Source organism: Geotrypetes seraphini, chromosome 4 (assembly GCF_902459505.1).
Source record: "Geotrypetes seraphini chromosome 4, aGeoSer1.1, whole genome shotgun sequence".
NCBI lineage: Eukaryota > Metazoa > Chordata > Amphibia > Gymnophiona > Dermophiidae > Geotrypetes > Geotrypetes seraphini.
The window spans coordinates 145496844-145519061 of record NC_047087.1 but is presented as its reverse complement, the minus strand read 5'-3'; the positions used below and the strand labels follow the sequence as shown (position 1 = coordinate 145519061).

General features: G+C 44.8%; 1 protein-coding gene across 7 annotated transcripts in view; it reads left to right on the top strand.

Annotated features, from left to right (window-relative positions):
* Positions 1-22218, top strand: part of NUP93 (nucleoporin 93) — a 757735-nt gene that overhangs the window by 613143 nt on the left and 122374 nt on the right. For all 7 annotated transcript variants that reach the window (XM_033940752.1, XM_033940756.1, XM_033940750.1 and 4 more), the window contains 2 exons: positions 20290-20406; positions 20945-21063. In XM_033940752.1, the coding sequence (XP_033796643.1) occupies positions 20290-20406; positions 20945-21063 (236 nt within the window). The remainder of the gene's footprint in view (positions 1-20289; positions 20407-20944; positions 21064-22218) is intronic.

The following is a 22218-nucleotide window of genomic DNA, read 5'->3' as shown; positions in this document are numbered from 1 at the left end:
CCATACAAGCCTCAGTACTGCAATATTTAGCTTATTAACTGATCCAAAGATCACTGGTTGCAAATACAGGTCCTTTCTGGACAGAACTTTTAAGTTTCAAGCTAGTAAACAGCAGTCCTGGCTAGGCAATTACATCAACAGAACCAGGTTGACCTACGACGCATTTCGGAAAGAAATTAAGACAGCTCTATTCGATAGATTTATCTCCTAATCAGATACCATTTTAAAACTATTTACTACATGCTGATAACTTTGAGAAATATGTATATTTTCTACTATTTGTATTCTGTAATTCATTGACTGTTCAGTGACATCTTCGCTATTTGTATTCTGTAATAAGCTGATTGTCCAGCTCTCATCACTGTAAACCACCTTGAAATCGTAAGATTGTGATGGTATAGAAAAAATAAAGTTATTATTATTATTCCTTTCTTCTGGCTGCTGAACTAGAGAAAGAGATGTTCAGCTGGCAGGACTTTGTTTATAAATTTTTATCAACACAACTAATATACTACTTTATCCTAAAGCAAAGAAAATAAATAAATATAATTTTTTTTTCTACCTTTGTTGTCTGGTTTCCGCTTTCCTCATCTTCTCATTCAATTCCTTTCATCCACTGTCTGTCTTCTCTTTGCGCATTCCATTTGCTCTGTTACTGTGCCTCTCCCTTCACCTCCCCCCCCATTGGTCTGGCACCCATCTTCTTTCCTCTGCTCCCCCATAGTCTGGCATCTCCCCTTCCAGCGTCTTCTCCCCACTCTCTCTTCCCCATTCCCTTCAATGCCTTCTCCCCACTCTCTCTTCCACATTTCCCAGCATCTTCTCTCCACTGTCTCTTCCCCATTTCCAATGTCTTCTCCCCTCTTTTTCTTCACCAATTCCCTTCAGGCTGCTTCAGTGTCTTCTCCTCTCCATCCCCCCATCCCCAGCACCCTTCACGCGGTCCAGCAGCTCCCTCCTGCCGGCCAGCCGTGCATCTCCCTCCCTCTCTTCCCCTTACCTTCTCTTCGTGGCGAACTGGTGATTTCTATAAGGCTATGCCTTGTATTGCAGCTGGAGCCTTGAAGTTGCGTCGCGTTCTCTACTAGAAAAGACTCCTCCGATGCAACCGGAAACAGGAAGTTGCATTAGAGGAGACTTTCCCAACAGCCACACGCGACGCGACTTCAAAGCTCCGGCTGCAATACAAGGCATAGCCTTATAGAAATCACCAGTTCGCCACGAAGAGAAGAGAAGGGAAGGGAGGGAGAGAGATGCACGGCCGGCGGGAGAGAAGGGGCTGCCGGACCGCACGCTCGTTCACCATGCATTGTCGCAACCCGCGGGCTCCTGAAAGGTGCAGCGAGCCTGGGCCACAGCGACCAACACTATTCCTAGCGTGTTCCCTTCAACTAGGGAATCCTTCAGGCGCCTTAGACGTCAGCCTAGGGTGAAAACAGCAAGTAAAAATAACCACAGTAAAAACAGGCAAGGAATTCACTCACATCGAAAAGTCAAAGAATGCAAATAGACTTTTTATTCCTGACACAAAGTCAGGTTGTTCAGAGGTTCTTAGAAGACTGTAACATTTCCCAATACATTGTTGCACAAACCAAAACATGCAATGTTGGGCCAACCTGGCCACCCTGGTTGCACAAACGTCAGAATGGCTCTTATTTACAAAGTCCAAAAGAAAAAAAACCACAAAACCAAAATTATGGCTGGACTTCAGTCTTTACCACTCAGTCCTCTTCACCAGCCTTAATGGGTAAAGGGTAACTTCATCAATGCTCTCTTTCCTGAGAAAGAGCAGTAAAGAAAAATACACACAGTTTTTGTAGCTTGGAAAATAAACTTTTCATAAGTTCAAAGATAAACTGCTAAAGCTAGGGAACTCTGGCACTGGCTGACTGTAGCTAAGGAACTTACACACATGGAGCTCTTCCGTGGCTGACCTTCTCTGCAGTAGCTTATCAGTAGTAATGAGTCTCCAGCTGTGTGGAGAGGAGTTAAATGTTCAAGCAGTTTAAAGCAAAAACAATGCAACAGAATGCTTCAGAGGTTAGCACTGAAAGTCAGATAATTCTGCTGTACACAAAACATAAACTCAGTCTCAGGAGTTCACCAAAACAACACAGGTAAGAAAAAGTATCAAAAATCTTCCCACCTTTCAGCTTGTGTCCATAACTTCTAACCTCTCACTAGGCTCACTGGACAAACCAATATCCGTAGGTTCCCAGCTTTCCCACTGCTTCTCAATGGTGGGTTCAGACTCTGAAACGTCCACCATCTCACACTCTTCTCCCAAATCCTCAGCATTCAGCCGGGGAGAGAAGTCATGCTGCCTTTCAGGATCACGTTCCCAGCTTCTCTGCTCCTCCCCCTCTCTGGGTCTCAGCTGCCTCGTTTTAACAGGCTCCAAGCCGTCCCTCCCTGCTCTGAAGAGGGGAAGGGAGAAAGCTCCCTCTGCAGCTGTGTCTGCTTACATGACAGCTTCCTGCTAATACTCTGGCTTTCTGGGAGCTGTAGTTTCCTGGCTCCTGAGTTCTTTTGTGAGCTAATAGCAGGCTTGGTAGCATAACCTGCCGCTGGCCTGGACTCTCCCTGGCAGTCACTGTCTGGCTCATCAATGTCATTGCAAGAGAAGTCAGCATTTTCATACTTGGCAGAGCCAACCTGGTCAGCTCTCCTGCATAGGGGCTTACTGCTCTTCCTAGTTAAACCTGAGACAAAGCTAGGAGGAGAGCTAGATTTGTCACAGCATGCTCACTCTTAACTGTGGAGACAAGACCATTCACCGCTCCATGGGGCAGTGAATGGCCTTGTCCCAGTACTTGCGGTGACCTTTTTTTTTTTGTCACCATTTCGGCGGGTTACCTGCGGGTAACAACCACTGTGTCATTCTCTAATTTGAACTTGAAGGATAAGATGTACGGCATCAGCATCTATGAGACAAACATGTTTTTTTCTGTTACATAGAAGTTTTTGGACCCCTATTCATTTTCAAAAATTAGATGATTCTAAATCTAAGAGATGCTGGCACTGTCATCTCGAAATAGGGATGCTGGATCATCTGCTATTCTATTGTCCTTTGATACTCAACTTTTGGAAGTCAATATGGGGACATATTAATTTGATTTTAGAGTCTGCAATTCTGTTATCTTATGAAACGGTAATCTGCGGATCATTATTATGCCTTAAGCCACCAATTGATAAACATAAAAATAGGCTATTAGGAATTATGACTGGGCTAGCTATCCAAATTGTCACAAGAAATTGGAAAAAGTTTGATCGCTTGAATTTGTTTTTGGTGGCACTCATTATGCCTTTGTTACAGGATGGAAAAAATGATAAATGATCAAATGGGAATTACTAAGGTATTACAATTAACATGGTGTTCATTGACTAATTTTATTAATAATAGTTGAATAATTTATTAATATACTTCTGCTTGTAACTTACATATCCAAGGGGATATCTCAGATTTTCACGGATGTTAAGTTGGGAATGAATATTGAAGAAATCTTTGTATAAATATTTATGTTTTCTTGTTCAGTCAAGTGGGTGGGTGAGTGGGAAGGGTAAAAATGATTGTTCATGTTTTTCTGAAAGGTAAACGTGCTCTTTCTTGTTTTGTTATATATACATCTAATTGTTTATTGCACTGTTGTTGGTTTGGAAAATCAATAAAAGATTAAAAAAAACAATAAAAAAACCCCCACACAAATTAATTAAAGGGAAAGGGGGGATAAAACACTAGGAATGGGGATCACTTCTTAAAAGTGGTTCGTGTTTATACTGCTCTGTTCTGTTCCACAGGCTGCTGCTTTGTCACAGTTCAGGCAGCTATCCTCAGCAGGGACCTGAGCCCCTCTTATTTGCCAGCAGGCAGCACTTCTGCTTTCACATCTCTTCTTAAAAGTTTTTGTAGCTACAGTGGAGCATGGATCACATCTCTGCACAATTATTTACACTGACCACTAAATAAGCTTCACAATACTGCATTGACTTCCTATAGCTAGGGCCAGTATGTGGGGGAACTCTAACCTCCCTTATACAGAGCATATGATCCTATGCCTACCCTGTTCCCAGATGTTCCATGACTCAGGACAGGGCCAACTTCAGCTGTGCTGCGATTCCCTTTCATACTGTACCAAAGCCTTATATACTCCTGTCCGCAAACATTCAAAACTTCAATTTCCATTTCTTAATCAACAGGATTTAACCCATAAACAGGCTTCTTAGCTAATCAATTTAATCAAACATGCATTCATCACTCATGCCTTGTTCTGGATGAAAACTGCACTCCATGGCAAAATCTTCATCATTTATATCATAGTCCTGTTCAGATGCCTCCATACAAGCGTCCTCTCTATCTTCTGTCTCCCCACCCCCTTCCTTTGGGTGCCCTTGTTTTTGTAAATCCTTCCACAAAATCTTCCCCTTCCTAGGCTAACCTTTCCCTGGAAAACTGATACCTTTCTTTCCTGTTTGCTTCTGGCTGAACTCTCCTACGAGGCAGAGGAACTGGTGTACAAACTCTCTCAGAGTTTGTCAGCGTGCCTGGGAGATTTCTAGGCATCCAAGCTCTGGACTGCTGCTCCTCCCCTCCAATTCTCAGCTATAGGAGATTTCTTCTTCCTGAGCTTCTGCACATTTTGGTGCACGTCAGTTCTGCTGGTTACTCCCCTCACTTTAACCCTTTCTTTATCAGTCTGCAGTGCTGTAGGATTAAAGTGATTCTTTCCCTCTGCAGATTTGTATAATGAATAATAGAATAATAAAGTGGAGCCATGTACTGCTGCTGCACTATTGCCTATTCCTTGCACTTCTGAGGTGCCTGCAGTCTGCTTGTCAGACTTTAAAGTCCTATTTCTTTCCCCAGAAATGGTCACTGGTTTAGCACAGGTAGGGCTAGCAGCAGGGTTTATGGATGTGACAGGGTCTTGCCTGTCATACCATCTAAACATCGACAGCCTTCGAGATCCCATGGTACCGATGCTCGCACTTCTAAATCCAAGAGAACATCGCATGCTTCCGATTTGCATTCGCCTCAACGTAAGTCAAGATCTACACATTCTTGATGTCGATCTTCATCATCATCATTATCTGACCAGTAGTGACATCATCAAAGAAGCTCTTCTCGACGCTCTCAGTCATCATACTCCTTAGACCATGACACATCCATCTTATCCTTATAGAGAATCTCCTGGAGTTGGGGACATTGATTCTGATCTCTCTGTACAAAATACTGATTCTCAAACCCACATTATCTGCTCCAGAGTTGTATGGCATCTCATCCATCGCCAAGACGCAGATCTCTTCCAGAAGGACTATCACTAAATTTATCATGGCAGATGGGGAAAGCTTTGCCTGTTAAACTGGAGTCAGACATTGAGCTCAGGGCAGAGCTTGAAGCACTTGATTTTGATGAGCCTTCTAAAGAGTTTCTAAAATTGCTTCTTCATAATTTACTTAAGGAATCTATGTTCAAGAACTGGAAAGCTCCTTTCACCCTTCCCTTAGCTCCAAGAAAAAATTGACTCTCTGTACAGAATACAATTGTGTCCCATCGTTGACAAGCCACAATTTCAGCACCAGTCTCTGCTGGTTGAATCTGTCTTTAAAAAATCCTCCAATACTAGAGTATATGCTTCCGCACCATGGATAAGTTTGGGCGCCGCCTCTTTCAGAACTCTGTTAGCCAGCAGAGTTCTCCGCTATAATTTCTTTGTGTAATTCTGTCTTAAACAACTCATAAAGACACTGACTGACAGATTCTGAACAATACTTTCCATTTGAATGACTTCCAGAGTTCCAGTAAACTACTCATAGCCTACTTCTAACCAGAAAATTTATAGCAAGATCAGCTTTTTTCCCCCCTGAATATTCTTTATTAAAGTAATTTCATAATACAAAAATTTTTTTTAAAGGTTTTTTTTCCAAGATTAACCATCAAATATACAATTATAAATATAATAAAGCTTTATTTCTTTCTAATCAAACCACACTTCCCCCCTTCCCAAATGTACAATCAGTCATACCCCATTACTATAATACCAGAAATCCTCAGACCACCATCCCACCACCCACTCAAAGAGGTCAGGAGGTGACACCTTTCAAACCAATTCTAATCTATTTCTGAAATAGCAAATTCTTCCTAAGGGAGAACGAGAGGGCACTCTCTAAATTTGAAAGGGGATAGATTCCGTACACACGTAAGCAAGTTCTTTTTCACCCAGAGAGTGGTGGAGAGCTGGAACGCTCTTCCAGAGTCTGTTGTAGGGGAAACCACCCTCCAGGGTTTCAAGACTAAGCTGGACAATTTCCTGCTAAACTGGGATGTACGCAGGTGAGGCTGGATTCATTTAGAGCACTGGTCTTTGACCTGGGGCCGCCGCATGAGCGGACTGCTGGGCAGGATGGACCACTGGTCTGACCCAGAAGCGGCAATTCTTATGTTCTTATGTAAATATAAGTAAACAGTTTTTTTCCAATCCTTTAAAAAAAAGGAAGATGGCATCTGTATCTGAATTGCAGAGAACAGATAGAGTAATTTGGGGAGAACAATCATTTTATAGAATGTATTCTACCTAACCATGATATATTTAAGTGTTTCCATCCATTTAATTCATCCATAATCTTTTTAAGTAACTCCGTAAAATTGACTGAATACAAATAATAATAATAACAGCTTATATACCGCAATACCATGAAGTTCTATGCGGTTTACAAAGATTAAACAAAGGTACAAATTGATTGACTTTAAGAGGGGAGGAAGAAAGAGGGTTAATAGGACAGGAAATCCATTTTTGAGGAGAGAGTGATCAATAGAACAAGTTAATCGCTATAGAGGGGAGAGAGAAGAGAGGATCAGTTGTCTAGATACTTTAGGAACAGGTGTGTTTTCAGACATTTCCTAAGTTCCTCATAAGTAGTGGGCAAAAGCAATTGTTCTAGGTCTTTACCCCATGATGCTGCTTGGTGCAAGAGAAGATGTTCATGGTGTTTTTTCAGGTTACAACCTCTCACTGGGGGGGAAACGAAGTTGGAATGTGAGCTTCTCTTGTGTCTGTTGGCTGAGAAGACGAAAAGATCAGTTATATATTTAGGGGCAATTTAGTGTTCTAGTTATAGTTACCCCCAAATATCACAGATGGTGATATGTCCATTTAAAGGGGAATTTTTCCCTTATATATAATTTTTCTCTCTCATTTAAGGTTAGATCTAAAATCTCAGATTTATTTGCATTGATTTTAAATTTTGAGATCTGGGCAAAGAGATCCAGAATCTTCATTACTGTTGTCAGAGATTCTACCGGGTTAGCAGGCTGTTCAGAGTGGGTTCCTTGAATGGAAAAACTTAAAAACATATTACTGCTTGTAGATCCTTTGCTATCAGACAGATCTAGTAGGACTTCAGGCCGTCCAGTGGTACAAATTAATTTCTGAATTTTTAAATAAGAAACCAAAAAATAGTCTTAGAGATATTTGAAGCATCGAGATTAAACAGTATATTTCTGTGTCTTGATGGCCACAAATTTGGACTTGGAGGTTGAAATGTACAGCAACAGCATCTATGAGACAAACATGGTTATTTTTATTACATAGGATTTTTTGGACCCCAGTTCGTTTACAAAAAATAGATAATTCTAAGTCTAATAGATGTTGGCATTGTCATATTAATATAGGGACTTTGGATCATCTGTTGTATTTCTGTCCAATGATACTTGGTTTTTGGAAGTCAATTTGGGAACAAATAAATTTCATTCTTGATTCATAAATTTCATTCTTGATTCATCTATTCCGCTGTCCTATGAGGTGATAATTTGTGGTACGATACTTCATGTTAAACCTACTTTAGATATGTATAAAAGTTGCCTTTTCCTGATCTTGACAGGAATAGGTGTTCAACTTATTACTCATAATTAGAAGAACCATGACAGAATTAACTACACTTTTTGGTGGGTAAATGTATGTACCGTGTATAAATATGAAAGAATGATGGCGGAACGTGTGGGAAGTAGTAAGTCCTTTAATGATTTATGGAGTTCATTGGCTACTCTTGTTGCAGTACAATAAGGGTCAAGTTTCTTTCTTTTTTCTTTTATATGAGCTGTCCTTACACATCCAGGGAGGAAAGGTGGGTAGGGGGCAGGGAAATGTACTTTGAGGAGTTTAATAATTTAATCACAGTATTGTAATCGCATTATTGGTATTACTGTATTAATAATTACGTCAAGACTGGGTGAAAATATCTATTTAATGTTTTAATTGTATAGTTAATAGTGCATTTCATACAATGTTAATGATTAACTAATTGTATTGCACTATCAAAGTTTAAAAATCAATAAAGTTAAAAAAATAATAATCATTGAGTGGGGGAGGGGAGAAAATGATTGGTTATATATAATTGTAAGTTGAATGTGCTTATATTAACATAGTATGTGTTATAAATTCATGTATTGCACTATTGAAATTTGGAGAATCAATAAATAATTTTTTTTTAAAAAGAATTTGTAAATTGCGCTTAGGGGGGGAGAAACTTTGGTGCCCATCCACTAATTTTGGACTCCAGTCCCTCCCCCAGATCAGCTGTATATGACTAAACCAATTCTCTTTCCAGTGTCTGCTGTCCAGTTTTCCTCCTCTTCTCAATACTGTTCCTGTCTCCAACATATTGATTTTTCCCTTTCAGCTTTCTTAACTTTTTCTTTTCTGTCTCTGTCCACTCAAATCTTGCCTTTTTTCTCACCCTTCTTCTTTTTAAATGTTCAACTACCTCTCAATTCTCCATCTTCTCTCAGTCCCTAGCTCTCCCATTTCCCATCTCACTCCTTTCCCAGCCTCCTATTTCTTTCTATCTACTCCCCATTACCACATTTCTACCACTGTACTCACTGCTCTCTCACTCATCTTGTCATCTCCCTTTTGACCTCATCTACATGGCTCACCACTTTCAGAATACCCCTCCCTCTCTCCACTGGTCAGGCTATAACTCCCTGTCCCTTTCTTTCCATCCCCTTTCTTATCCCAGATCTCATCCCTCCTGCCCTCCCATGGGTCCATTTCTCCTCTATCCCCATGGTCCAACATTTTGCTCCCTCTCTTTTCTGGTTTTCTTCTTCCCTCCCCCCTTGATGATGAACAATGAAATGGAGGGGAAAAAAGAGAGATGCTGCATCTCTGTCTTCCATACACAGGCCTAAAATTTCTCCTACCTCCTTTCCATCCCCAGATCCAACTTCTCTCCCTTTCTCTTTCCAACTATTCCCCACCCCATCTCTCCCCATGCCTGCCTGCCTCCCTCCCTCTCTCTTCCCAACAGTTCTCCCTTCAAGTATCTTTTTCCTTCTTTCTCCACACCACCCCAGATCCAGTTTCTCTCCCTTCAGACCATTGTCCACCATCTCTCTCTGTCTTCTGTTTTTGGCCCCATAAACTCTCCCGCCATGCCCAATCTGGCACTTCTTTTAATACCTTCCCCTCTGTACTTTAAAAATTTTTAAAAACTCAGTCCAGGAAGCTTTCTTGGCTCAGCATGGTCTCCCCCTTCCTCTCTGCGCCCATGCAGCTTTGTCTCACTCCTTTCCCACCACCATGTCCAATAATTCTCTCTCTTTCCCTCCCTCCTCTCTGCCCAACAGTTCTCCTCTTTCTTCATCTCTCCATGTGCACCTTCTCTTTCCGTCTCTCAAACACCCAATTCTCCCTTACTGTTTCCTCCCTCCCTCCATTCTTCAATCCTATGGCTCATGCGCTCTCTCTCCTTCCTTCATCATTTGTCCAAAGTTTATGCTCCCTTCCTCTCGAGTCCCAACATGACCATCTCCCTCCCTGCCGTGCCTCCCTCTGGCGGGTATTAACCTTCTGGCCGGTTCCCATGCTCAATCATTTTTCTGGTGAAAGCTGTGGGCGGTGGTGGCTGGCTCCTCACGTGATCCGTGGCTGTGCTGGAAGCATTTATTTTATGGCTGTCTGTGATCCGTGCCTGTGCTGGTAGCATTCCCTTCCTTCTGTGCCTCCCAGCAAGTGTTAATTTTCTGGCTGGCTCCCTTGCTGCAGTCGTTCGTGGGCAGCGTCAGCTCCTCATGCGTGATTCACGGCTCATTCAGAATCCTTCTCTCTGACGTCATGACGTTAGAGTGAATGCTTCTGACACAGCCACATATTGCATATGTGGAGCTGAGGACATCCGCAGACAACTGCAGCAAGGGAGCCGGCCAGAAAACTACCCGCCGGAAGGAGGCACAGAAGGGAGGGAGGGAAAAAGAAGCTGGGCCGCACAAAACTCCTTGTTGGGCCTCGGGTTGGACACCCCTCTCTATAGGTATCACTGAATACTGGCGCAAAATCCAGGGCATATTGAATCAGAGTAAATTGGAAGTACTGTCTCTTAGGGAATATCCTGTAGTAAGATTTATGATTGTACTAATCAGGTACATAAACAAGTTACGTGCCTGTCTTAGTTTTCTAGGGAAGACCATACTATCTCATCTAGGTCCAGCAAGCTTTGCCTACTTACGCAACACAGAGACCCAGGCTATGAGAAATACTTTATTAGAAATATAAAAATATAATTCACAAGCCAGTAGCAAATCATGATTATTGTTCACAAAATATCCGAATACATATATGAAACTCAGTACATAATTATCATACCACACTTGCTAGATAAATGAGTGAATATACTAATTCTTACACACACTAAATAATTCCTTATAATAATAATTTCTGATTAGCAGCAACTAAAAATATAGCTTATTACCTCGAGTAACTTTACATCTCCTTATCCCGAAGACAATAGAATTCTTTTATCTAACCCCAGCTGATAAGATAGATAAGTTACTTATCTCACCATCTGATTAGGCCGTAGCACAGAATCAGGTGAAAGGGAAGACGTCTTCTACTCAGCACTGAAGATAAGAATTCTCTTGGTACAGGAACTGGAACAGCTGTAAATTAGGTTGGCAGCCAAGGTTTCCTTTATGTCATGGAATCCAGATCTGGATTAAAGTCCAGATTCTCTCTCTCAGGCAGAGTCACAAAAGGTAACTTTTCAGGTCTTAATTATTATAGAAGATGTGCAGAGAACACCTATGATAAGATGCAAGTTCCTCACATCCTAGCACAGACTAACAATTAGGCACATTTCACTTGGATCTCGTCAGATGACCTCTCCGGACCAATCCCAAGACATAACTTAGATCAGGGGTGCCCACACCTTTTGGGCTTGCGAGCTACTTTTAAAATGACCAAGTCAAAATTATCTACCAACAATAAAATTTTAAAAAAACACAACGCACACTGTACGCATAGAAAATGTTAATTATCAAGTTTATTAGGATTTATATCAAGTTAATTAGGATTTTATATACCGCCTATCAAGATTATCTAAGGGGTTTCTACAATCAGGTACTCAAGCATTTTTCCCTCTCTGTCCCGGTGGGCTCACAAGCTATCTAACGTACCTGGGGCTATGGAGGATTAAGTGACTTGCCCAGGGTCACAAGGAGCAGTGCGGGGTTTGAACCCACAACCCCAGGGTGCTGAGGCTGTAGATCCAACCACTGCGCCACACACTCCTCCTATTCCAGGGTTTTTCAAAGAGGTCAAAGCAGATGACTCTATGCACTGTCACCTCAGTAACAACCATACAAAAATAGACAAATATACCCCCTCCCTTTTTACTAAACCACGATAGCAGTTTTTAGAGCGCAGGGAGCTGCGCTGAATGCCCAGCGCTGCTCTCGACGCTCATAGGCTCCCTGCACTAAAAAACACTATTGCGGTTTAGTAAAAGGGGACCTTAGTGTAAAATATAGACAGCAGATATAAATTCAGACACATTTTGATCACTAAATTTAAAATAAAATCATTTTTCCTACCTTGTCTGGTGATTTCATGAGTCTCTGGTTGCACATTCTTCTTCTGACTGTGCATCCAATCTTTCTTCCTTTCTTTTAGCCTGTATGCTTCCTCTTCTCCAGACCTCATTCCCTCCCCCAACTTTTCCTTCCTCTCTCCCTGCCCTTTCTTTCTCTCTGCCTCCCTTTCTTTTTTTTCTGTTTCTCTTCTTTCCTTCTTTCTCCCTGCCTGCCCTTTTTCTTTCTTTCTCCCTGCCCTCCCCCAAGCCACTGCCATCTGGGACCAGGACCCAAACCGCCACCAATAACAGGCCCGAAAGCCGACGCAGCCCCAAGCTCTCCCTGCTTCGGCCGACCAGCATTCCTCTCCCCGACGTTAATTCTGCCGTCGGGGAGAGGAAGGCTGATTGGCCCAAGATCACGATCGACATATTGGGGGAAATGCTGCCGGGTCCTGCCTTCGCGGAAACAGGAAGTAGGCAGGACCCGGCAGCAAGAAGAGCAAATGCTTCACTAACCTGTCTCCCGCATTAGCCCATAGCGAACGCTTGCTTCAGGGTTCTCAGCATGTGCGTGCCGGCTTCCCTTCTCCCCCTCCCCCCCCCCCCCCCCCCGACATAACTTCCGGTTTCGGAGGGAAGAGAAGGGAAGCTGGCACGCACACGTTAGAGCCACGGAGCATAAGTTCGCTACGGGCTGAAATCTCCAAGCCGTTTTTTTTTTGTTTTTTTTTTTAATGTTCAGCAGCGGCGGCAGCAGCACATGACAGCTGGGCGAACCGGCCAGCTAAAAGGCCCAAGGGAGAACACTGGAGAGGAAGGCTAATCGGCCCGGTAGATCAGGACGGCAACACGAGTCTATCACGGAGCCCGGGATGGGCTCCGCGATCGACTCGTGTTGCCTCCCTGAGCTACTGGTCGATCACGATCGACGTGTTGGGCACCCCTGACTTAGATGAATAGCCTTTCTGTATAGAGTCTCACACAGGCTGTGAAACAGAGGCGCCTTCGTCGATAAGAACAGCATAGGAGCCATGCCTCCCCCAAGATTCACACAAGCTGAGCATGTAGGCATAGCTGGATGTCCTTGACTAGAACACAGTTCTAGTACATACCCAGAATGCATCAGGCATAAACAGCAAAGATGTTTTCTTCTTTCTCTTCTTGCATGGTTTAGGCTGGAATGATTTCTTGCAGATAATGGTTCAGGCTTTATGACGTCAGAGAGGCCTAACCTTCAGGTATAAATAAGAAAACACCCCTACAACCCTATCTCTCCATTCCTCTAGATGGCATTGCACATATCTATTCAAATGAAGTGTGGTTTGACAAAATTAAGGCAATGGAATTTCAATGTGTTTGATGCCTAATATTTAGCATTCAATTCGTTTTGGGATTTTTTATTTTCCTTGTTTGGCAAAAACAAAGAATAGATTGATCTTAAAATAAACACACACAGCAGTCTGTATTATAAGATCTTTAGGTATTAAAAATGGAAAATTAAGCACTTCAGCAAATTCATTTGCCTCTGCTCCTGATTGCCCTATTTATTGATTGTTTGCCAAGAATGTATGCATCTTAAGAAAGCCGGGGTAAAAGCATTAAAAATATAATTTATTATCTTCCGGCGGAAGCATGGGGCTGTGAGCAGGACGGGCTTGTGGCTCTGGTATGCCCGCTGCAGATCTGCACACTAATCCGCATTAATTACCTCGGCTCCTTGTATCTTCGCGCGGGGGAGCACTGTCGGGCATTTCTGGAGCGCTTTCGCGGCTCTCTGGGGGATGGCCGCTCACCAAAACAAGTCAAACCGCGAGCGGAGGAAGCAGCCTGAATCCAAGGTGGCGGTGCATGTGGTGCCTGCCTCGCCCGAGACCCCCAGCTCCCTCTGGGTCGCGGAGGTTACTGTCGAAGTGCAGGCCACGCTAGAGGGCACGCTGGGTGACAAGCTGCAGCGCATCTTGGACAAGCTTGACACCTTGGACCAGCGGTTTGCCGCTCTAACTTCGGAGGTTCAGGAGACACAGCAGCGGGTCAGCTCTACTGAGGACGCGGTGCAGAGGCTCATGCAGGACCAGGCGGGCCACTCTACTTCTCTGGCAGCGCTTCGGGCCAAGGTGGAGGACCTTGAGAACCGGTCCCGCCGGAACAACCTGCGGTTTGTGGGCTTGCCCGAGTCCCTGGTGGACTCTGATCTGGGGGACTTTCTGGAGAAGTGGCTGATGGAGTCTTTGGCCCTCCTGCAGCAATTGGGCCCCCTCTTTATTGAACGGGCGCATCGCCTGGGGTCCCGGAGAGATGGCGTGGATCGTCCGTGGGTGGTTATTTGCCGCCTGCTCAATTATCGCCATAAGATTGCGGTCCTTAGGGCCCTACGCCAGGGGAAGAAGCTGCTCTACAACAATAAACCGGTCCTCTGTTTCCAGGATTACTCAGCGGTGGTCTCTCAGGCTCGGCGCAAGTTTTCTCCCCTCTGTTCCAGTCTCATCCGTTGCAGTGTTCCTTTTTCTCTTCAATATCCTGCACGTTTGAGGGTGCTGCACTCCAGCCGGGCGCATCATTTTGACACTCCGGAAGCTGCTCAGCGGTTCGTGGAGGAGAAGTTCCCAGAGGTGGCCCCGTGATCTTCTGACCATCTTGCTTGGTGGAGTTGGTTGTGCAGGGGACTCGCTTTGATAGTTCCTGGTTTTGAGCGAGTTGAGCTATCTCCCCTGTGGGCCTTCACCCATTGACGTTGGGGGTTTCTCCTGAGTTCCCTGGGAGTGGACTTTGCTGCCGAGTCTTTCCTTGTTGGACTTCTTGCATTCTGAGTTTTGTTCTCCCTTGCCGTGTAGGGGGAGGGAGTGGTTGTTTGCTCTGCGCTAGTATGAGTGTGTGTGGGTGGCGGAGTGGATCTGGAGTGGGATGTTGTGGGGTCTGTCTCGGGTGGCTTTGTCTGTGTGCGTCCGATTGAGCAGGGTGGGGGTTTGGGCATGGGCTCGTTGTGTGGTTGTGTGTTCGGTTTGCTTGCTAGTTGTGTGGTTGGGGGGGGTGTTCAGTTTCCTTGCTTGGTGCATGGGTTGAGGTAGAGGCCTTACTGGTCTGGGGGTCTTGTCCTCTTGCTCAGTTGTTCTTATTTCCCTTTTGTTGTTCTTTGGATGCCAGTTTCTAGGTGTTTCTGGGGCTGGGGTGTTTTTGTGGGGGGCCTGCAGTGGGCGTACCTTGATTTCTGGAACTGACACCTCTTGGGGTGTGGTACAGGGTTTGGCAAGGGTTGGTGGGGGCGGGGGAAGGGTGGGGGGAGTTGGGGGGGACATGGGGAGGGGGTGGGGTGGTTTGTTGTGGAATGGGGTCTTTTTTGGTTCAGGCAGGTGGGAGGTTGGGGATTTTCTGAGTGTGCGGTTGGAGGGGTGGTGACTGGGACACTTCTCTGGCATTCTGCTATGGGATATTCTGTATCTGCTCTTGGCTCTTTTTTAGTTTTTTCTGGAACATAACCTGATTTCCTGGAATGTGGGGGGGATCCACTCGCCTATTAAGAGGTATAAAATATTGCAAGCGTTGAATCGTAGGAGGGCCTCCATCGCCTTTCTACAGGAGACCCGCTTATCCTCTGTGGAGCATGCTAAGCTCTGCTCTTGGTGGGTGGGTGCACATTTGGAGGCTCCGGCTCTGGGGGGGAAGGGAGGCGTGGTGATGCTTTTTCGCAAGGGCCTTAACCTGCAAACTCACAAGGTGGTTCGAGATCCTGAGGGTCGGTACCTTATTGCCTCTGTCTCTCTTAACCATAAGCCCTTATTGTTTTGTAATCTTTATGCTCCTAATAATCCTTCTGCCAAATTTTTTCGGAAGTTGCATAACCTTGGAGATATTCCTCTGATTCTCGGTGGCGATTTTAATGAGGTCCCTGATCCATGGCTGGATCGTTCTTCTTCTGTGGGACGGGAGTCGCTCAGGGCCTGCACTAGGGCTTTAATGTTGGCTTCTTCTTTGAGCTTGCTAGACGTTTGGAGAGTTCTCCACCCGGTGGAGTGGGACTATTCGCATCTTTCTCGGGCCCAAGGGACCCTCTCTCGCATTGATCTTATTCTCCTTTCCCGGGATCTCCTCCCTGCGGTTCAGGAAGCCATCCTGGGCCCCACTGAAATCTCGGATCATGCTTGGGTGGGCCTGTGTTGGTTTTGGGGGTCGCCCCAGGAGGGGGATATTTCCTGGATGTTCCCTTGCCATTTATATCGTAATGCCCACTTTCACGATTTTTTGTTGGCCAAATGGAGGGATTTCCAATGTACTAATCTGCAACATCAAGAGGATCCTATCCTCTATTGGGAGATTGTGAAAGCCGTGTTGTGTGGGGAAATCGTGGCGTTTGTTGCCTTTGAGGCTAAAGCGCGTCATAGAGAGATTCTTGCCTTGGAACATAGGGTTCAGATTCTGCGGCGGCGTTTTGCCAGCACCGTCTCATTGGCGCTCAAAACACAGCTTTTGGAGACGTAGCAGGCCTTGAATGAGCTCCTGCATAGGGGGGCTCAGCGGTCTCGGGAGCACAATCAATTTCAGCTTTTTCGGTTTGCTAATAAGAGTAGCAGAATGTTGGCACGTTTAGCTCGCCCCTATCGTGGGTCCGCAGGTGTCACAGCTTTGCGCGATGCGCGGGGCATGCTCCATCATAAGACCGAGGATATTAGTCGTATTCTGCGTGACTTTTTCACTGATTTGTATGCTTCGCCCGGCCCGGATCTTCTTGACGGGGGGGGGTCTATTTGGACAGATTGGATTTGCCCCATCTCTCTGTTGCTGACTTAGAAATGTTGGAGCGCCCTGTGGTGACGGAGGAAGTGGAGTGGGCAATTTGTGCTAGCCCGTTGGGCAAGTCTCCCGGACCCGACGGCTACCGTGGTGAATTTTATAAGCTGCTGGTCGATGAGATCGCTCCGTTGTTGTCTGAAATCTTCAATTTAAATGTGGCAAAGGGGTTTTTGCCCCGTTATTTGAATTTAGCTCAGATCATTGTTCTTCCTAAGCCGGGCAGGGACCCAACCCTATCGGACTCCTATCGACCCATTTCCCTGCTGAATTTTGAGACGAAATTGATGGCTAAGGTGCTGGCGAATCGATTGGCCCGAGTGCTGCCTTCCTTGGTATCGGACCAGCAGGTGGGTTTTGTGCTTGATCAGCCGGCATCTAAGAACCTTCGCCATATTTTGCTGGTCCTGGAGAAATCTGGAGTGGATGGTACCCCCGCCTTACTTGTGAGCTTTGACGCCGAAAAGGCTTTTGACCGGGTGTGGTGGAGGTTCCTCTTTGCCACGTTGCAGGCGTATGGCTTTGGCCCTTTTTTTGTTAATGCTATTTTGGCGCTTTATAGTGATCCTATGGCGCAGATTTCGGTGAATGGTGGCTTTTCGAACCCCTTCTCCACAGTAGGGGAACTCGTCAGGGCTGTCCCCTGTCGCCCTTGCTGTTTGCACTTTCCTTGGATCCCTTGATCAGGGAGCTGCAATCTAACGTTGACATCAGTGGCCTTCAACTGGGTGCCTCTCATTTTAAGATTGCAGCATTTGCCGATGATCTTTTTGACTGACCCGCACCGATCTTTGTCTACTCTCTTGGAGAGTGTTCGGGAGTATGGGGATTTTTCAGGGTTCACCTTGAATTTGAAGAAATCGGTGGCTTTGGCCTCTGCTGAGCGTCTTCGGCATTCTTGGAGGGGGACCTTTCCGTTGCAGTGGGCTGATTCCTCTTTTCGCTATTTGGGCATCCAATTGTCCATGGATGTTCGGGAGCTTTACCGGTTGAATGTCACTCGTTTGCTCTCCACTACAGGTTCCGTCTTGGCCACTTGGCGTGATCTGCCTCTTTCCTTGATGGGGAGGGTGCAACTTTTTCAGATGGTTTTGTTCCCTAAGTGGCTTTATGTCTTACAGACTTTGCCTTTGTATCTCTTGCGTAAAGATATCCGGGCCCTCTACTCTTTGTTGTCGAAGTTCTTTTGGAGGGGGTCGTAAACCTAAGTTGCGGTGGCAGTTGCTGGTGGGTTCCTGGGGCCAGGGAGGTTTTGGGGTTCCGGATATTGCTCTGCCTTTTACGCCATGTCAGGGACTGGGTCTTGGGTACTGACCTTTATACCGATGTCTCCATGGAGCGTGATTATTTTTATCCATCTCACCTCCTTTCTCTACTTCATGCTCGGTTGGCGGTGCTGCCGGTTTCCTGTCGCCATAGTATTTTGTTTCGCCCACTTTGGGAGGTGTGGCGGCAGGATCCTCATTTTAGTGTTTTGCTGCCTCTGACCGGTAATCTCTCCTTTCCCCCGGGGCTGTTTCCCTCTGTCTTTGGGCGCTGGCGAGCTCGAGATTTTGAGTTTCTTTTTCATATGCTGCGGGATGACGGAACGCTCCTCTCCTGCGAAGAGTTGCTGCATTATGGTCTGCCTTCTTCGGATCTTCTCTTTGCTCATTGTCAATTGTGGCATTATGTGCAGTCCCTTCCTCGGAGTTCTCTTTCTTTGGATTTTGGGATTAGTTTTCGGGCCTTTTTGGAGGAGGGGGAGGACCCTGACTCTCAGATCTCGGTCTCCTTATATCATAAACAGCTTGGGGCTCTTGGACCCCTGCGGGATTTTTCTGTTGTGCTGGCGGCTTGGCAGAGGGATTTGGGGCAGGAGCTCGGGGGGGGGTTGCTTCGGGCTCTTCACTGTACCCCCGTTTTGGTGCATAGTGCGGAGCTTCGAGAGTGCCACTTCAGGACCTTGTTGAGAGCGTATGCCTCCCAGAGTCGGGCCTACCATATGGGCTGTGTCGGTACCCAATATTGTCTCACCTGTCATACAGAGGTGAACTCTTACTTTCATAGCCTTTGGGGTTGTGAGAGTATTCAGGGCTTTTGGGGGGCCTTGGCTTCCTTTCTTCAGGGTCTCTTACGGGTTTCTGTTCCTGTCTCTGCATATCACATGTTGTTCACTCATTTTTCTTTGTTTTCTGTGTATACCTCTGCTGAGAAATTGTTTTTGAGCAAATGTTATATTTTGGGGAAAAGTGTATACTGAATTTCTGGTTGGCTGATACTCCCCCCTCCTTCTGGTACTGGAGGAATAAATTGCATGACCTTTTAGGCTGGGAGACCAACCTGGCTTCTTCTTCTCGTCGACGGAGTAGAGACTTTGTTCATATTTGGACTCCCTATTTGGACAGTTTGTCTCCCCAGGTTCGTAGTCATATCTTGAATAGACTGCAGTTGTATACCATTCCGCCTGTCTGATCTGGGGGGGAGGGGGGAGGGGGGGTTGGGGGTGTGGTGTTCTGGGGGGGTCTGTTTGGGGAGGGTGGAAGTTTGGGGCTCTTTGTAACCTGAGAGGACATCAGAGTCCAGTCCTCTTGGGAGGGGGAGCCTTGTCTTCTTTACTTGAATTCTTGTCTGCTGTTTGCATTGGTAGCTGTATGGTTTGTTTCTTAATAAAAAACAGATTTCACCTAAAAAAATATAATTTATTATGGCTTTTCAAAAAGAGTGCATTAATATTGTGCTCTTAAGAACACTGGGGCTCTATTAAAAAGAAAAAAAAAAGACTGACGCCTGCAAACATATAAGTTCCATAAATTCCTAAATAGGAGATTTCAGCTGTCTCTGGTATACAAAAATAAAGTTATTATTATTATGTGATATTTGTATCGGGAAGGGTCCTAAGGCTCTGATTGGCCCAGATACCCCATAGGAGGGGCCTTGGGCATCTGGGCCAGTCAGAGCCTTAGGACCCTTCCCAATGCATCCAGGAAGGTTCTGAGGCTCTGATTGGCCCAGGTTGTTTTATGCCCCTCCTGCTGCAGGGTGGAATTCGGGTCACGGCAGGGAATTTAGTTAGTGCAGCAGGAGAGAATGGGCATCTCTCCTGCTGCAGGGGAGGTCGCAGCTGGGATTTTAGAGAAGGGTGTTGTGATGCAGCGGAGAGAATCGGCATTTCTTCTGTTGCATCACAACGCAGGGCTAGCAGTCTCTGACATGGGCCAGAACCCCTGAACCAGTCGCTATGTTTTTTTGTTGTCAAAACCCAACGCCGCTTTTTGAAAATGACTTGGCATTTTTTAAGAATCCACCAGAGGGCTCATTTCAATGTTGGGGAGCCCATTTGCATGTCAGTGTCAGAGACTGCTAGAAACCTCGCTAAAGACGGAAATAATCTTGCAAGAAAACAGTTTAGTCATGGTGTTAAAGTTTTGAGAATCTTGCCCTAATTCTCTATTCTTTTGAGCAGGGAGGAGCTATGTACTAATTCTCTATTTTTTGAGCAGGGAGGAGAGGTTGAGTGCTTTTATTCAAACTGCAACGGAGCTGCTTTCTTATGAATCCGTTGCTCAACAATGACTTAACTTCCTCTGATAAAACATTTTATTTATTGGTCTTAATTGAAAGACTTCTGCTTGCTCATCTATCGGCACTGGTTGGTTTGTTTGTTTTTTGTCTTTTCAGCCCGGAGTTATAGATAAGTTTACCAGAAACACCAAGCCTATTATTAGCAAAGTGGCTTTGGTTGCAGAGAATAAAGGATTGTTTGAGGAAGCTGCAAATCTTTATTATTTAGCAAAGGTATGTTGTCCACAATACTTAATATTTTTTCAGTGTATTATGAAATTTGGAGGATGCTAAAAACTGAAACATATTAATGTACCCATTGTGGGGGGGGGGGGTCCCATCTCGGCATGTGCACCTTATGCTGCCTACTTAACACTAGACAAGTAATTTTATTTTTAGTTTCTGCTGTTTAGAGCCTTTAAACCTTAATTTGAAATAATATATCAAAAGAGAGAGAACAGTTGTCAAGAAATCATTGTTTTTAAAATGTGTAATTGTTTTTAAATTGAAGCATGCCTTTTGTCTATAATGGCTTTATAAGCCAGAGGGAGTCCATGTCTGCCAAAACACTTCTCATGCAAAGATGACCTCCTCCTTAAATATTTTGTTTTAGGATTGTAACTGCCACCCTTTTACTTTATGAAATTCAGAATTTATGACAATGTGTTTCGTTTATTTATATCTATAGCCTATTAATTTGGAGGGAAAAAAAACCTTACCCCAGTGGGTTACCATATCAATAATATATGTTTATTTTTATTTTTTTTACTAGAATTCGGACAAGGTATTGGAATTAATGAACAAGCTGCTTAGCCCTGTTGTTTCTCAAATCAGTTCTCCACAGTCTAACAAAGAAAGACTGAAGAATATGGCACTTTCAATTGCAGAAAGGTAAGAGAGAGGTCAGATATCTAGCACAAAGTTCTAGCTGAAAGACTTTGTGAGTTAATGTAACACGTACAGTTTAATACATGAAAAATATAAAAAGTAGTGCTGTCCAATTTAGGGGAAAAATTTTCGATTCAATTCACTTTTTACGCTCAAAAGTCCTGGCAGATTTATTTTGTAGCCTCTTCACCCACCCCAGGCCTTTTTGCCCTCTCCATTCTCATATAAACAACAAAGACTTTTCCTCTTTCTCTTACAGGGGTAGGCAATTACGGTCCTCGAGAGCTAGAGTCAGGTCAGGTTTTTAGGATATCCACAATGAATATGTATGAGATGGATTTGCATGCACTGCCTCCTTGAGATGCAAATCTTATCTCATGCATATTTATTGTGGATATCCTGAAAACCTGACCTGGCTCCGGCTCTTGAGGACTGGAATTGCCTATCCCTGCTCTATTAGGTCCTACTTCATGCTCACTGTCTAACATCAGCTCTGGCAGGATCTGGCAAGATCTGACATATTATAATCACAAAATAGAAGATAAAATTATTTTTCTACCTTTTGTTGTCTGGTCATTTTATTAGTCAAATCATGTTGATCCCAGGCTCCGATTTCTGTTTGTCTTCTGTTAACTCCTTGCCAGTGTCTTCTGCCCATTTGACATTTTCTTCGTTCTCCATGCTCACCATCCATCTTCCATCTCTGTACCTTCCCTTCCACTGCCATATCCAGTATTTCTATTTCTTTTCCACAGTCTACCCTCTCTTTCTTGTATAATCCCTCTGGAGGCTGAACTCGAGGGATCTTGTATCTCTGGTAGCTTCTGCTGCAGGGCTACTAAAACTTAATCTTTCCCCTTTGGGCTACCTGCCCGGGAGTTTCCTGTCATGCTTAGTTTTGTACCTGCAGCTTCTCTGCATGGTTCAAATCAGTCTCTTCTGTTCGTGATTTGTTTTCAATTCTTAGTCTTTTAATTTATTTCACGGGTTTGCCCATGTGCTGCAGATCAACTCTGTGCGAGTGATCCTTCAGTGGGAGATGGCAGACATTTTAAATTTTGTCTGCTTCTGGAGGGTGCTCAGTGAGCTTAAACTGCAGTAAGCCCTCTAGACAACCTGCAGATTGGATCAGGTCTCCAGGATCAGGAGCCATCTCTC